Source organism: Urocampus carinirostris, chromosome 10 (assembly GCF_059441175.1).
Source record: "Urocampus carinirostris isolate Australia breed hairy pipefish chromosome 10, RoL_Ucar_1.0, whole genome shotgun sequence".
NCBI classification, from domain to species: domain Eukaryota; kingdom Metazoa; phylum Chordata; class Actinopteri; order Syngnathiformes; family Syngnathidae; genus Urocampus; species Urocampus carinirostris.
The window spans coordinates 14339499-14355168 of NC_142358.1; the positions used below are offsets into that span (position 1 = coordinate 14339499).

A 15670-nucleotide genomic window follows, 5' to 3' on the forward strand; every position below is an offset into this window, starting at 1 on the left:
TGAGTCAGATCAGGAGGTATCTCCGGCTACTAGTAAACATGGAAACCTGTGGAATCTGTTTCATGTGGGCGATCAAACGCCAACCCCAAAAAATAGAAAGATGGGTGCCACCAGGCTGCACTTGCCCAAGACACTCGACAAAGAAGAGGTGCCCTCATGACCCAGGTGGTTAAAAAATCCGTGAACCATGAACCTAAGTAATAGGAACATCAGTTACCGTACACAGCCTACTGATGATTTGGGCTAATAAAAAAGAAAATCTATTGACAGTACGCTGAGAAATCTGACTTTAAAATGAGAATCCTGACTTTAATCTCAGAATCGTCTCTTTAAAAAACTGGTTCAGAAAACGCAAAGTGAGGACTGAAAGTGAGGAATCTGAGAATCAATTCCGTGTTTTCCCTTTAAAGGGAAATTTTGTCTTATTTAGTGTGGTATTCAGTTTTCCATCCATCCATCAATTATCTCCACCGATTATCCTCAGTAGGGTCGCGGGGGTGCTGGAGCCTATCCCAGCCATCTTCGAGCAGTGGGCAGGGGACACCCTGAACTGGTTGCCAGCCAGTCGCAGGGCACACAGGGACAGACAATTCACTCGCTTATTCACACCTACGGACAATTTGGACCGGCCAATTAACCTGACATGCATGTTTTTGGAATGTGGTCGCCGTGCTGCCTGGTATTCAGTTTAATTGGTGTTAAAAATAATTCAGTAATTAATAAAAATAAAAAGTATAGATTTAAACAATAAGCAAATATACATTAACTAATATAGGACTGTGTTTTTTTAAACTTGTAAGTTGAGAAATTAGTAATTAGTATTTCATTTAGATACCAGGAGGCTCATCTAGAGGGAGCTCAGAGCTGATATGATTGTGCGCCATCTTTCTGTTGCGGTGACGCCTAAAAACCAAAAACATTGTGAAAGACTAGGCAAAAAAAAAAAAAAGAAGTAACATTGTGAGTTTTAGTCTCTTTGAATCTTTATAGTTTATATTCTTGCTTGTGCTTATTACTACTCGTTTTTGGTTGCACAACACAATACAGCGACATTTAGTGTTTAAATAATACACGGTGTCCTTTTAATTCTCATCTTCGAGAATTCCAGCATATTTTTGTACAGTATGCCAGTAGAACAAGGTGTCCTACCGCCAGGTAAGAATCAAAATAAATTTTGTTTTATAAGTGAAGGGATGGGCGGAACAGTGACTGAGTGGTTAGTGCTTCTGCAGCACATTTCTGAGGTCATGGGATCAAATCCAGCTAGCAGCATTCCTGTGTGGAGTTTGCATATTCTTCCCGTGCTTGCGTGAGTTTCCTCCGGGCACTCCGGTTTCCTCCCATATTCCCAAAACATGCATGTCAGGTTAATTGGCCGGTCCAAATCGTCCTTAAGTGTGAATGAGCGAGCGAATTGTCTGTCCCCGTGTGCCCTGCGATTGGCTGGCAACCAGTTCAGGGTGTCCCCTGCCCACTGCCTGGACATTGCTGGGATGGGCTCCAGCACCCCCGTGACCCTACTGAGGATAAGCAGTGCAGATAACGGATGGATGGATGGATAGATGGATAGATGGAAGCGAAGGGATCACCACTGTGTCAAATATTTTAATCTTATCAATGTCTATAGTCTATTGTTATAAGTCTCAGCATCACATGATGTTTGTATTATAAATTGGCTTACTTAAACATTTAAACAGCAGCAAAAACAGCAAAGAAGAAATGTGTAGATCCTTACAACGGTTAATCGCATCTAGATTGAACTATGAAAGTCATTTAAAAAAGTCCCATGACGGTGCTGTACTTAAGGGATGGAAATATCCTTATGTGCTTCTGTAATTTTAGTTTTGCATAGCAGATTTTGCAAAAAGGCTTTGGGGTGTATCAATGGTGAAAACATTTTTGTGCACAAGAAAATGCCTGTCCAAAAAAATGTACAGTAGACAACGATTCACACTCACAAACTTAGCACACTTGCTAAATTGCTATACCTGCGCTCACTGTGACAGCTTCCACAAACTGTTCCCTCCAAGAATGTGTGCCAATGACGAGCGCCAAATTGGTCTTCTTGATGAGCTTGTCGACCGTGCTCTGTCAAAAAACAAATGAAAAAGCGGTAATTTAGAACATGTAGCGATACTAGGAATGAGAGCAAATATCAGTTCGGTTTAAGGCAGTGGTCCCGAGGCAGATATGGCCCGCTTCCACATTTAGTCTGCCCCCCTAAAAATACCAGATCACATTTAGATTTTTTTAATACGTCGTATATAATACGTCTTTTTTTTACCCTGACATGAACTCAAGGTCCGGATGCGCGATTATGGTTGTAACAGGATTCGAACCCGGGGGCGGTGAGAGCGCCAAACTCTTACCACTTGATTACTAGTGATAAACATGACACATGAGAAGGCATTGGGTTTTATTTCATTATTATACAATCTTTAGTCTCGGTGCCAGAGACAAATGTTAGTTTTGTTGTGCATTTCACATGTTACAATGAGAATTGTTTGTCACTTACAATGCTTAGAATAGAATAAAAGAATATAATTCTGTCAGGACCAGAACGGAGACAGGACCCACTGCGTGCGTTTCTCTTAGTTTTGTCAGGAAGAAGGGAAAGAATAGTACACACGATCCGGAGATCGCTGGTCGCAGGGAGCAGGTTTCTCAGACGCGGAAGTGGTATTTCCGTGGGGGAGCGATGACGGTGTCGAGTAGCCGGGATGGGGGAGCAAAAATCGTGGTCGAGATCAGAAAAAGCGTCGTAGCTGGGAAACAGACGGGAGCCAGACAGGAGCGACTCAGGGTCAAAAAGCTTGCCTAGCGTAAGTTGAGGTTCGCAGACGGATTGACAGCCGGTAACAGAAAAACGGGGGTTTAAAAAGTGACAGGGAGCCAATCAGCATCCAAGGCAGTTGGCGCCAACGGAGTGGGCACAGGTGCCTCGCATCAGTAATCATGACAAATCCATTGTCATTGTGACATTTGAAATGCAGAATAAAAGTAACATTCGTCTCTTCTACCGTGACCTAAAATAATGTGATAATGAGATAATATTACTGCCTTTTAGAAAGTCATATGGTGGTCCAACACTCTGACAACAAAGCTGAACTTGGACCTTTTGAGGTTGTGCACAGCATAAGAGAAAGTTTACGTTCCATAGATTTTTTTGCTTTGAAAAACCCAGAGAGCGGTATTGGTTATTTTATATTTCATTAAAAGTGTTAATATGTACTTTTCTTACTTTTGTTCTACGAGAATCCATAAAGGGTTATTTAATTTCTACAAAACAAGAAATTATTACATTTCGGAATTCCCTCAATCATTGCACTTATTCTGTTACATACCTACCCCGGCGGCTCATCAGAATCGGGAAAGGTTATGTGGCCTTCACAAGAAAATGTTTGGTCATCGCAGGTTTAAGGTATCAATATTGGTGACAGTGGCCGGTCCAATCAGGTTATAGAAATCAAATGAATGTTATATGGTCAATAACTTTATGCAGCACCGGTTTCGGTGTAAGAATGAAAGGTAACGTGCATCCTCATTCAATATTCTTAACACCGCCAGCTAACATAAACACCACCCACTCACTTAGAGACAAATTGCACAGCCTTTTGGCGACATCAATAAGTTATTAAGACGACAAGGAAGCCATTAACAACCACAAAAACGGTTGCATGGAGGATTTTTACATCAGCGATTTCCCAAGCGATTTCTCGCCAGTCATGGGCATGACCGATCAATGACAACGGACGGACAACGGGCCATCCAGAGAAGTTATGCATACATTTAACATCCTGACCACTTTTACGACATTTCCCTTGGTGCTTAGTAGTTGTAAACCAAACTGGGTTAACACATTCAATGCCAATGAGGGCCATAAACCCCCCTCAAAATCGACTTTTAACTGGAGGCAAGCGATTAATGGGTTTTAAAGATATTTACTCCGGCAGTCTGTATAATCTACTGTTACATTATATAAATAAGTAAATACATATATTTTTGCTAATTTCTGGGGTTAAATCAATATATACATTACCATTAAATACATTAATATTTTGTAATTGCTTTAAAGGACTTACTCAATAATGTAGCTTACTTTTAAGAAATTTTGTAGTAAAATAAGAAAAGTGATCCTTGAATTGAGCATAATCAACTGATGACAGATGTATTTCATATTCAAAGGTCTTTTACAATGATACTATGAAAAAATACTGAAATATTTGAAACGATACATGAATAGAATGGTCTATGCATTATGAAATGTTAGACAATTCAGCTAATCTTACGTTTTTTTTTCTACAAGAACAGGGAAAGAAATTACTTAAAATGAGTTATCTGCCAGTGGGGCAAGAATGTATTGAGAGCCTACCTCAACCCCTTTAGCAAAATTCTTATTAAGCATGGTACTAATGCGGGTGTCTGCAAACTACGGCCCGTGGGCCACATTCGGCCCGCTAGTTTTAAAAAAAAAAAGAGAATATAGAAATAAGATGGTTCACAAAAACAAAACACTACTAATAAGATGAGTAATTTGGTGCCAGTCTTGTCCGGAGTGTACCCAACATTCAAATATGTGGGTATATTTTTCTTTGTATGCTACTTTTTTTAATCATGTATGTATTTTACACATTAACATATTGATCAAATTTAATTAAAAAAATAACGCTTCTGAGTTAGCTCTATTGCATTTTGAGTTTTGCAATTTATATTATCAAATGTTGTGCTTAAAAACAAAATGTAATACTTTGCTTTAATTCTGAGTGTTTCCAAATAGATTTGATTAAATGGTCTAAACAAAAGAAAAATCATATACACGTAGAGAGGTCTGCATGTTTATTTAATCGCTGCTGTTTAAAAAGAAATGTATTTGTCATTTATTATTTTTTTGGCATGAATTGAATGTTTACCAAAAGGGCCCAAAATTAAATGCACCTTTGTAAATACAGTCAACAATAAGAATGGCCCGCAAATTCGAAGGTTTGCCCCCCCCCTTATGGATGGTATCAGTATTTTGTATTGTTGAGTACTTGAAGAGTTTTTGTCAATATGGGTGCTAAAAAAGGTGTGACCAAACACTTCAGTTTAGACATATTAGAGAGGCTGTAAGTGGCAAAAGGTAAATTAGAATCCAGTGGTGGGCTGCCAGGGCCTGCAAGGCCTTTCGTGCTGGCCTAAAAAAATATCTGAATCTTGTGATGTTAATTATATTTTGTTTATGAATACTTATTATTGTTTGTCAGATTCTTTTCATTGTTTTTCCTTGGGTTGGGCTGCTTCCATAGGTGTGGTCTCATACTTAACCATTTAACCAATCACGATTGAGCCATTACTTATTGACAGATTCAGAAACGTACTCTGAGGTCTTCAAAATAAGTTTTGCAGGCACCAAGGCATAAAACAACTGACCATCATGCTGTTGGTTTAGCAAATAAGATCCAGAGGTGGTGGGCCAGGGCCTTCTAGCAGGCGCAATGAACCATCAGCGGTTTCACACATTTGGTTGACTAGGGTCCTTTAATGAAGGTATGATCACAAAAAGGTGAAGAGAGATATCCCCATGTCCACTGCTTCGGTCTAACAGACTTTTTCACCTCTAGGTTGAATAAAAACTTGGGCCAGAAATATGACAGGCTCGACTTTCAGCATTAGTTTCGATGGCGATAGAAAAGTACATTTTGATGAAACTGGAACACACGCATAATCCGTACAATAGAGTAATTTAAACTTTCTTGAGGAAAGAAAGGAGGATGGACATTTGAATAAATGAAAAGGATTTTTGGTGCAGCTACGGTAGTGAAACAAAAGATGCACCTTGAACTCATAAGACTCCTCGATGACCACCTCCAGACGGCTGTGCTCGCCGAGAATGGGTTTCCCCATTTCGGCAATCCTTCGAGCCTCCTCTTCCTCTGCACTCAGTTGGCCTTCGGACCCCTCTGAAAGGATAATTTAGAGACACGCTCAATGAAATCAGGATTAAGTCGGCTAGCAACAGCGGGTCGTCCGTCATCATTACGATGATAAAGGCCAAACTGCGGGACGTCGCCAGCAAGCTTCTGTCTGCTTGTTTGCCTCCACATGGTGTATGCTTTTGATGCTAACACTGATGATTTGGTACAGCGACTATTAGCACATTTGTATCCTGCATTTGCTGAAACGTCCTTCTGAGTACATTATCCTCTGCCAATGGACCTACCGAGTTGTCTGCCTAAACCTAAAAATGCTGAAATCCTTTATTATGTAATTTCACTCAAGTGGCAGCATGTTTCAGGCTTTTCATTGAACTGAACCAATATACAAATCAGAGTAAAGCAAGGTGAAAAATGATACAACAGCAAAAAGAAACAGGCTATCTTACCTTGGTTGAGTAGCAGAGCTGTGATGACAAAAGAAGAGAAAGAACAATTATTAACAAGTGCAGGATAATGCATCTGCAAGACGCTAAATTATTTATTTAATGGGTACATGACCAGGTGAAAGTTCCCAGTGTGTCGTAAGTAGCTATTGTTTTATGCGTTCATGCATAGAGTGCTAAATGTAAAAGCTTTGGTATGACACCTTGTATCAAGTATCATGTGCATTATGTGTGGAGCTGCCGCTTTATTAATGGGGGATGTATATGCTTAGCGTTTTGGGTGCTTGGACTGGGGGTATGTGCTAGCTACCATGTGGCATGCAAAGGATTGGCATGTTGGATGCTCATGTTTGAAGATCTGATATTTACCTAAAGTTTGGCTACAAGTAGATTCATGTTATCAGCTCGTGGCAGCTGTGTACTATGATTTTTTTACGGGTTTATTTACCAAGTGTGGCTAACATATCATCTTGGACTTAAAATCCCATTTAACCCCATTGGAAATTCATTACTGTATACCTATTCTGTTATCTCATCTCATCTCATTAGCCGTACCGCTTATCCTCATTAGGGTCGCGGGGGGGCTGGAGCCCATCCCAGCCATCTCCGGGCAGTGGGCAGGGGACACCCTGAACTGGTTGCCAGCCAATTGCAGGGCACACAGGGACGGACAACTCATTCGCTCATTCACACTTAGGGACAATTTGGACCGGCCAATTCACCTCTATTCTGTTATATTTTTTCTTATTTGACTGAATTTAAACCTATTAGTATTTTAATTTCAAAAACCTAAATTATACTCTACTCTAAGCCATATTGTGTAATACTAAAGATTGTTTGCACATTTGAAGTGTTGTTTTCCATTCTAGGTATAAAATACTGTGTTTATTAAAAAGAATTATATCCCCAAGATAAAAATGTCACAATTCTGTTTTCTCTCTCTCTCTCTCTCTCTCTCTCTCTCTCTCTCTCTCTCTCTCTCTCTCTCTCTCTCTCTCTCTCTCTTTCTCTCTCGGTTGACATTACCTGATATGGAACTAACTTCCGGGTTTTATTTAACACCTTACAGCATTAGTAACTTGTCTGAATTTGCCCGCGTTTTGTCCCCCTATCACGTTTCATTCTTTTACCTTTATTAGTACTCAGTTCCCTTAGTTCCTTGCTAGTCTGTTGCCTTCCTCGTTACGTTCCAAGCGACCCTGTCACAGCGCTCTTGTCTACTCAGTGTACCGAGCCCTGGCCTGACCTACCGCACTACCGAATACTGCCTAATGAACCTTTGTACTGTTGACTTCACTACCCAGACTCATTGGATCTTCAAACCTTTAGGCTATTGTGTAACGTTTGATTGCCTCTGGTGTTCTGTATACCATTGCCTTGCTGCCTGCCTTTTTTGTATGATGAACAAAGCCCTAATAAAGGACAACAGTTTGATTGTACTAATCTATACTTTTGTGCTTGCATTGTGCTTACACATCATCCCAAGAGAGCTCCTGACAAAAATGATATAAAGCAGAATTTTCTGCCGATGTTGCATAAATGTTCCCAAAGCATAGCCTTTATGTGCTTAACATGTGTGATGTATGTGCTGTGTTTGGAGATTATGTTGCTCTGCTTTTTGCTTACCTATGTGCTTGGCCTGTATTCAACATGTTGGATCTACATTAGCAAATTGGAAATATATACTTCACTTACTAAAGTATATGTATGTCATGTTGGAACTATGCACTTCATGTGCTAATTCATTTGTATGACGTGTTAAATGTGCTTGACATGTATGTTGCATTGTTAAGTGTTGGGTGTATTCACTTAGCCTTTTAGATGAATGAACTGAGAGTAAATGTTGCATGGTTTTGACATGTTACCTCCATAGTGTGTTGAGTATCTCTCCTTAGCGCAGTGCTTCTTAAGTATTTTCTATTTGAGAACCACTGCCTTAGCGTGTTGCTTAAGAAGTCAATAACAAATGTCTGTGCTTTTCATGTTGGGTGTATGAAGGTATGCCGAGCACATTTATCAAATTTTGTACTGTAGTAAACTTTTTAAATGACTGTTGCATGTGCTTTGCATGTTCAATGCACTTGAGAGAGAGTAAAATGTATGCTTACCCGAAATGCCTCTTTTCAGCCAGCGTGGCTCCTCCAAGACAATGAAGAAGTTTTCATGTTTCTCGTATTCTTCGTCATCAATTATCCTCACTTGGAGCGTTTGACTGCACATGTGCACACACATATAAAAAGATTTGCCTCAAACTTTGCGTTTCATTATGGTGCAGTGTTTTTCAATCAGTATGCCATTAGACCTTGTCTAGTGTGCCGTGGGAAATTGCCCAATTTTATTCTTGCAAAATCATTTGATGGCTTTCTTTCAATGATCAGCCAAATAACCAAATAAACATAAAAACAAACATAAATCCAACGGAGTGAGTCCTGCTCACAGGTTGTATCTTATACCTGCCTGTATTACATCATTGTTACTATCAGCCAATCATGATGCTGTTCTTTGAATTTCACTCCTTTGAGGGTGGATCTACTTTTCTAACCAGGAGATTTGATACAAGATTTGATAAGAAAGGGCTCAGGGAAAGGGTTGTACTTTTTTATCGAGATGTTTCTCCCTTTGTCCTCCTTCCAAGTTCAAAATCCATTGATGTCTTCTCACCTTATTTTGACAACTAATTTTTAAACATATCGAATGAAAAAAGGTGTTCCTTGGCTCAAAAAAGGGTGAAAAACACTGCTATAGAATTAGAAATTAGAATTGGCATCAAACGGCTCACGTTGTCTGGTCGTTGGTGAACTCCAGCTCGCCCTGCGCATCCTCGTAGTCCTCGCCTGCCTTGGCAGTGCCTGGCTCAGTGTGGTAGGGCAGGATGACTGTACCACGGGCGCCCGAGTTCCGGACCACCGTCACTTCCATGGTGCCCACACTCTCGCTGATGCGCACCATTCGCTCGCTGAAGGTGAAGATGCCGGCGTGGTCGTCATCCAGAATGGTCACCGTGGCTACCAGGGGCTCCACAAGCCGGCCTTTGGGGGCTGCGCCTGCCTCGTCGCTTTCGAACATGCCCTCAGCGTCGCCCACACGCAGGTTAAGAAGCCGTACGAAAAAGTGCTCGTCCTCCTCGAATATGTCATCGTCAATAATGCCGACCTGGAAATCGGATTGAGTGAAAGCAGTTGCATATCGACCCCGTTTTAGCTTATATAATCCCCGGAACACCACAGCAATGGAACGTATCTAAATATTTCCCTTTTTCTCACCTTAATTTCCTTGCAAGTCTCTCCAGGTTTGAACACCAATGTTCCTTCACTGTAATCGTAATCGGAGCCGGCATTGGCTGAACCGTCTTCGGTCCTGTAGTCCACGTAGAAGGTGTTCTCTCCCAGACCACCTGAAAGCATCACGTTGTCAATTCATCATGTCATTCACAAGACAATAATGCATGTGAAATTTAGAGTAATAGTAATGAGTTCAGTAATCCTTTTACTTTTTTACTGTTCTGCATTCTGATTGGCTAAACAGTCACCCTAGCTATTTTCCGCCTGTGTATGCCTGTGCAATAACGTCGTGGTTGTACACAAGTTTTACTCAAACAGCTTGAAGAACCTACATTACATATACGCAAATCCTTTTCAGTTTCAACTTTCTCTAAAAGTCACAATTTAAACAAAACACTCTGGACACACAAAAGCACCAAAAGGCAGAGAAAGATGCTTTCTATCGCCAACAAACTCAGACTTCTCCACATGCTAAAGGAAGGCAAAATGGATTTTTATGCAACATTTTTATTTTCTCCATAACATCCACGTAAGTGCAATAACGTATAGAAGCAACATTTTTTAAAATTTAATTTCACCGTGCAAAAGTTATTTGTGAAAAACAACAATATTTTTATCGTACTGTACAATACAGGTTACTTATACAAGCCTGAAACATACTTATACAAACCTTAAACATACAAAATATAGCACTTAGGCAACTTACGAACAAATTTAATTTACAAACAATCGTCCGGAACTCGTTTCTAAGTAGGGCAGCGTCTGTACAGCGATATTAAGTGGTCAAATATTACACAGTATGCCTTTAAATATGATATCAACCTGTCTGTTTCTGCTTCAATATTTCAAATTATTGGGCTTTGTGTTACTAAGATGGCCACAAATTCACAATGGATATTGTAAAAAGTTTGCTTCTGTTCTCTTTCCCCTACCTTGGCATGTTACAGCCAGCGTGAGGATGCCACAGTTCTCCATGCATTGACTGTGAGCGCTTTCAAAGGCGATGCGGCTGCACTCGGCCAAATCGTCGTCTTCCGGCACCTCCTCGTCGGCCACCACGGCGCGCCGAGCGTGGTCGGCGGCGTGCTTCTTCAGGACGTTTCCCGCTCCGATCATCATGCGTGTGGCCTTCGGGGATTAAATGGAGTGTGAGGAGGGCTACATTGTGAAAGTGATGGGTTGGAGGTTTTTGGGGATGTGGTGGTTTACAGCAACCTCCATCCAGTTCTCGACACCCATTCACATGTGGCATCTAATATTTACTAACATTCCAAATATGATATGGTCTGTTGGTGAATGTAACTACTGTGCTAAGGTAAGTCGATTTTTCTATGCTTGACTTTCTATACTGCTTTCTTGCACTGCTGACCAAATGATCAATAAGCTGCAGCTTAATTTACTTGTACGTATGACTGCGCAATTCCAGACAGCAACCTCAATGCATATCACTGATCATGTGGGCCAGTGTTTCTCCACTATTATTTAGGTAATGCTCATATTTCACATTTGAAAAAAACAGTTGTATGTTAAATTTTGGCTCGGGCCTGGGCAAAATTACTGGAGTTCTTTACCTGTATGCGGTAGAAGGCTCGGCTCTTCTGCTGGTGCAGTAGTGCATAGTAGTTGGCCAACTCCACCAGTTGATCCAGCTCTTTGTCCGGATACTTCTGCTTTAACTCCTTCAGGATGCGAATTACCTTGAATAGGCAGGACCCAGAACACGGATATTTAGGTTGTGAATGTCTAAAAGGCCGGTGTGATCAAAACGGTAGGTTTAACTACTTAATTCAGACTTCACAACATACGATATTTCAACTTCTCATCCATAAATTTAGTCCTCAATTTATACTGTACATTATATATTAAAAACACGAAACTTCTCTTTCCGTATCATCGGGAGCAATGTCAGGTAACTTTCCTCTTATCCTCGAGGAACAATGACAAGCGAATGCAATTTGGTCCGGTACAGTGGCAACTACCAATGAAAACACAAAAAGACATCTTCCCACATCTGTGTTACAATCTGTCAGTCTTCTCCAGAGTATGGTTACCCTGGTGCTGTTTCTAGAAATATAACGCTCACATTTTACGTGACACAGTCCTCATTTGGTTTCTCTTTGGCGCTGTTGTAAATATGTTCCCTTCTTTGTAATCGCCATCTTGAAAGGTCACGACCCGAAAACACGTGAGGTGAATGACACGGAGCAGAACTTAAAAACAACACAGCGGAATATGGCGTCATGTGAGCTAGCGCATGATGCCATTGGCAGTCTGCAGCCAATGGCATCAACACCAAATTCCCCACACAGTTGATCAAGTTTGCGTTGGGCTTAAAATGTAAGAAATGACAGTGATTTAGTTGATTTTTATGACTTTTTAAGCCTCCAGCTTTAAATCTGGTGCCGCCTGTGCGAAGACAAAATTGAGTTTCGTTCTTAAATCTAAGCAAGCGGCTTTTAATCAGGTCCGCTCTGTTGGAATTTACGGTATACAAAAAGAATAAAATACTGATCAGCTGCCACCTACTGACATGGATGAATGTTACAGTTATTCAGCTAATTAATTGAAGAAAGAAAAAAATACTGAACAATGGCATGCTTTTTTTGCTATGATAAAATTAGGACATTTCCTGCAGCACACTAAACAAGGTGTCACGGCACACAGGTTTAATGTCACTGCTCTTATTTAGGCTTCCTACCTCCTTGCGGCTCTCATCTAGCTCACGACTGCTCTCCATGTTGACCAATGCGCTGTTAGAGTTGGGTAGGGTATTCCCAGGGCCCGCGGAGGCGGAGCCAGCCGCTCCAACATTATTGGCCGCCGCACCATCGCCGCCGTAGTTCTCGGCAGGCGCAACGACGCCCCCTTGTGGTGGGAACTTGCCGTCGGCGATCATCTCCATGCCGCCCTTGTTGGGCGTCAAGTCCCCCTCCATCTCCACTACGATGCCGTGACGTTTGTCGGCCCGGTATCGCTTGCCCATGTATTTATAAAAGAGCAGACGGCGATCGGCGATCCAAGCCAGGATAACGCACACCGGGAAGTACAGAAGGGTCACCAATGCCTCCCAAACCTGACAGATGAAAAATAAATCATAGCTTGTTGTGTCATAAAGTGTTTTAAAATACAGAAATCTTTAACAGTTAGGTTGATTAGGCCTCTCAGATGTTACATTGAACACTTGAGCTGACCTAGTCCTTGCTTGGCGGCCTTACTCTCTAAAAGCACTCTTGCACAAATGATCTAGTTTGAACCAGTTAAAACCATAGGTACCGTTGTGAGCCTGAGTCACATTTTCCCCTGTGTGGATAGGCAGCTAAGACAGTATAAAACTAGGAACTATTTGAGATAAGACTGTCTAAAAAAGGCATCCAGTAAATAGTTGAATGACAATATGCTGTCTCCTGGTTCTTATTTCTAGTATAGCAAGCATTTAAGAGTAAAATAACGGGCTAAGGTTTGGACCGAATCTGACGAAGGGGTGTCCAACCTAAGGCCAAGAGACCAAATCAAGTACAAGGCTGAAAGCAGCACAGGAAAATACAAGGTGCCTATGTAATAAACAAAACAAACGGCCTGCAGTTTTTAAATAGGTTTTCTAGATGTGGCAAAGGCTGCACGCCTTCAATTATCAATACTTTTCACTACTATTTGTCCTTTTCACTACTTTTTCATCCAATTGAGTAATTATTCATACTTTACAGTACTTTTCAATTCGATATAATTCTTTTAAAATTTATAATACTATCCATCCATTATCTGCCCTGCTTATCCTCGGTAGGTTCCCGGGGGTGCTGGAGCCCATCCCAGCTGTCTTTGGGCTGTGGGCAGGGGACACCCTGAACTGATTGCCAGCCAGTCGCAGGGCCCATAGAGACAGACAACTTGCTCATTCACACCTAGGGACAATTTGGCCCATCCAATCAACATGACTTGCATGTTTTTAGAACGCGTGAGGAAACCGGACTTCCCGGAGAAAACCCACGCAAGCACAGGGAGAACTTACAAACTCCACACAGGAAGGCTGGTAGCTGGATTCGCTAATCACTCAGCCGCCGTGCCGCCTTCATAATACTACTCAGTACATATTTCCTTTTTTTACTTTTCAGTTTTTAGGACTTTTCATCCATCCATCGATTCATCCATCCATCCATCTATCCATCCATCCATTTCCGCTTTGCTTATGCTTCCTTGGTTCGCAGTCAATACATTTGAATGCTTTGGAACGATTTTGCAACATCGCGTGGACATCGGGGACAGTGCCTCTGGACTGGCAGACTGGGGTGGTGGTTCCCGTCTTTAAGGAGGGGGACCGGAGAGTGTGTTCCAACTACAGGGGAATCACACTTCTCAGCCTCCCTGGTAAGGTCTATTCAGGGGTACTGGAGAGGAGGGTCCGCCAGGAAGTCGAATCTCGGATTCAGGAGGAACAGTGTGGTTTTCGTCCTGGCCGTGGAACACTGGACCAGCTCCATACACTCTTCAGGGTCTTTGAGGGTGCATGGGAGTTTGCCTGTCCGGTCTACATGTGTTTTGTGGACTTGGAGAAGGCATTCGACCGTGTTCCTCGGGAGGCCCTGTGGGGGGTGCTTCGGGAGTATGGGGTACCGCACAGTCTTATCCTGGCTGTGCGGTCCCTGTATGCCCGGTGCCAGAGTCTGGTCCGCATTGCCGGCAGTAAGTCGGATTCGTTCCCGGTGAGGGTTGGGCTCCGCCAGGGCTGCCCTTTGTCACAGATTCTGTTCATAACTTTTATGGACAGAATTTCTAGGCGCAGCCTTGGCGGGGATGGAGTCCGGTTTGGGGGCCTCAGCATTGCGTCACTGCTTTTTGCAGATGACGTGGTGCCGTTGGCTTCCTCAGGCCGTGATCTTCAGCTCTCGCTGGAGCGATTCGCAGCCGAGTGTGAAGCGGCCGGGATGGGGATCAGCACCTCCAAGTCTGAGGCCATGGTTCTCAGTCGGAAAAGGGTGGTATGCTCCCTCCGGGTCGGGGAGGAGGTCTTGCCCCAAGTGGAGGAGTTCAAGTATCTTGGGGTCTTGTTCACGAGTGTGGGTAGGATGGAACGGGAGATCGACAGACGGGTCGGTGCAGCGTCTGCCGTCATTCGGACCCTGTACCGGTCTGTCGTGGTGAAGAGGGAGCTGAGCCGAAAGGCAAAGCTCTCGATCTACCGGTCGATCTACGTTCCTACCCTCACCTATGGTCATGAACTTTGGGTCATGACCGAAAGAACTCGATCCCGGATACAAGTGGCCGAAATGAGTTTCCTCCGCAGGGTGGCTGGGTTCTCCCTTAGAGATAAGGTGAGAAGCTCAGTCATCCGGGAGGGACTCGGTGTAGAGCCACTGCTCCTCCGCGTTGAGAGGAGCCAGTTGAGGTGGCTCAGGCATCTAATAAGGATGCCTCCTGGACGCCTCCCTCGGGAGGTGTTCCGGGCATGTCCCACCGGCAGGAGGCCCCGGGGGCGGCCCAGGACACAATGGAGAGACTATGTCTCTCGGCTGGCTTGGGAACGCCTCGGGGTCCCGTCGGATGAGCTGGAGGAAGTGGCTGGGGATAGGGACGTCTGGGCTTCCCTTTTAACGCTGCTGCCCCCGCGACCCGACCTCGAATAAGCGGAAGACAATGGATGGATGGATGGAACGATTTTAAACTAATTTGTTCTTTTTCATGCTTTTAAGTAATTTTCAATACTATTTAATACTTTTAGAACGTTTTTCATTTTTTTGTGTTCATTTTTCATACTTTTGATCACATTTTTCTCATTTATTTACATTTCAGTATTTCAGTGCTTTTCAGTACTTTTTAAAGTTTACAGCGTTATTTCATACTTTCTGATACTTCTCAGTAGTTTTTGTAGTTTCCGATACTTCTCAGTACAGACGCTCCCCTACTTTTGACCATTCGACTGACGAAAAACGGTGGAGACAAACATTTTTTTCTGGATGTCGAAAAATATTCGGACATTGCTGTAAGTTCGATTTTGTATTGTGTGCACCTTTTTACGAGTACAGGACATTACTGTAGT

The 15670-nt window shown here is 42.6% G+C and overlaps 1 protein-coding gene across 1 annotated transcript in view; it reads right to left on the bottom strand.

Annotated features, from left to right (window-relative positions):
- slc8a2b (solute carrier family 8 member 2b) overlaps window positions 1-15670 on the bottom strand; it is a 125662-nt gene that overhangs the window by 5366 nt on the left and 104626 nt on the right. The window contains exons 6-14 of the mRNA XM_088344981.1: window positions 12338-12712; window positions 11211-11336; window positions 10572-10767; window positions 9622-9752; window positions 9138-9511; window positions 8467-8570; window positions 6362-6379; window positions 5815-5939; window positions 1989-2088 (exon numbers count right to left, since the gene is read on the bottom strand). Of these exons, the coding sequence (XP_088201107.1) occupies window positions 1989-2088; window positions 5815-5939; window positions 6362-6379; window positions 8467-8570; window positions 9138-9511; window positions 9622-9752; window positions 10572-10767; window positions 11211-11336; window positions 12338-12712 (1549 nt within the window). The remainder of the gene's footprint in view (window positions 1-1988; window positions 2089-5814; window positions 5940-6361; window positions 6380-8466; window positions 8571-9137; window positions 9512-9621; window positions 9753-10571; window positions 10768-11210; window positions 11337-12337; window positions 12713-15670) is intronic.